At 29.5% G+C, this 1,480-nt stretch overlaps 1 protein-coding gene across 1 annotated transcript; it reads left to right on the top strand.

The window, feature by feature from the left end:
* Positions 1 to 212: 212 nt before the first annotated feature.
* Positions 213 to 1,069, top strand: LOC145047483 (uncharacterized). The gene is made up of 2 exons (XM_078995756.1): positions 213 to 246; positions 508 to 1,069. Exon 2 carries the CDS (start codon positions 520 to 522, stop codon positions 1,027 to 1,029), a length of 510 nt encoding a protein of 169 aa, XP_078851882.1. The 5' UTR covers positions 213 to 246; positions 508 to 519; the 3' UTR covers positions 1,030 to 1,069.
* The last annotated feature ends 411 nt before the right edge of the window (positions 1,070 to 1,480 follow it).

The following is a 1,480-nucleotide window of genomic DNA, read 5'->3' as shown; positions in this document are numbered from 1 at the left end:
TTTTGTTTGATTTTATAGATGCTACATAAATTGAAAACAATATGAAAACCAAATATTACATATAATGAAAACAAATATTTCAATAAATGATTTGTTAATACCAATATATTTCCTTTTTAAAATGCAATATATCCAATTGAAAACACAAACTAAATTTACTTGTATATATATAACACTCTTGTGTGAATAAATCTAACTACCTTCGGAACAAAAGTGAGGCTGCCACCAATTACAAAAGAGAAAGTTGTAAGTAATGCTTTTTAACTAATTAATTTAGTTTTATTTTTCTTATTTCATTTCTTGAACCTAGGGGTATATGGAATATTATATTCTACGTTTAATAAAACCCTTGGTTTTTTCTTTGTTTCAGACTTTGAGATGTTTAAAAAGAATTTGATTAATGTCTATTCAACTTTGTTTTAGAACTAAAAAGAATTAACTCTGTTTTTAATTGTTTGGTTAGTAAGAATAATATGTATGTTTTAATTGTTTGTGTAACATTTTCAGCGAACATCAAACATGATGACTCCAGTTACATTAACTTTTCAAATTGTTCCGTTCCATAACTGTGAAAAAAGCATACGAAAAGTTAGAAAGACACTTTTTAAGGTTGATGATGTTACACTAGTATCATTGAATCCTAACAATGGTGAAGTCACCATCAGAAGTACTTCTCAATCTGTTGACGAAATCAAATTGGCTCTTGAGCGTGCATTTCCAAGAAAACAAGTCTTTATATTACAAGAAATTTTCCATGAAGATGAACCATCTACTCTTCGTAGACAACAAAACCCTAATCAAAGTACGTTTGATCTTGGTAGTGTGGCTAGATCATTGCCAACTGCATATGATAATGTTGATGGGTTACAAAATGTGGAGAGTGACTATAGTAGGATCAACCAATCAAGTACTTTTACTTCTGTATCTTCATTCAAATATACTCCTCCTACAGAACCATCACCACATATTCAACAATCAGGGAACTACTATAGTTGGATTTACAAAATTGAAGATATAGATGACGATTAACCAAATACCAAGATTATAGCTAGTTATCCAATTAATATTAAAGGAGGTGAATAAGTTGATATAATTTTATGTTGTTTAATATGAATAAGATACAACTTGCAATAAATCAATGAGACTGAGATAGAATATAATAGTATATACGATTTATATATGATGATTGAAATTTTTTTTGTCTTTCTTCTACAACATAGTATTCTCGCGAGTTTGATCCATATTGACTGATTGACATTTATATTACTTTGATCAATATTGATTGTACGAGGTCCTAAACAATATTCGATTGTACGACACCTTTACCTAACAAGGTTTCAGTATCACTAACATCAAATCCCACATATCTCTTATGCTTGATATCGATTGCCTCAACTAAGATGTGTGACAAGAGCTCTTCTACTTTCACTATGTCGGGCTTGATGTTATAAACAACATAGACGATACCTAAAATAATTGG

This window comes from Lactuca saligna, chromosome 5 (genome assembly GCF_052625555.1).
Source record: "Lactuca saligna cultivar CGN05327 chromosome 5, ASM5262555v1, whole genome shotgun sequence".
NCBI lineage: Eukaryota > Viridiplantae > Streptophyta > Magnoliopsida > Asterales > Asteraceae > Lactuca > Lactuca saligna.
This window is presented reverse-complemented; position numbering and strand designations above follow the sequence as displayed.

What these genes read in the sequence shown, in the direction of transcription:
- LOC145047483 (XM_078995756.1), top strand. Translation starts at nt 520, where the DNA reads ATGATGACTCCAGTTACATTAACTTTTCAAATTGTTCCGTTCCATAAC.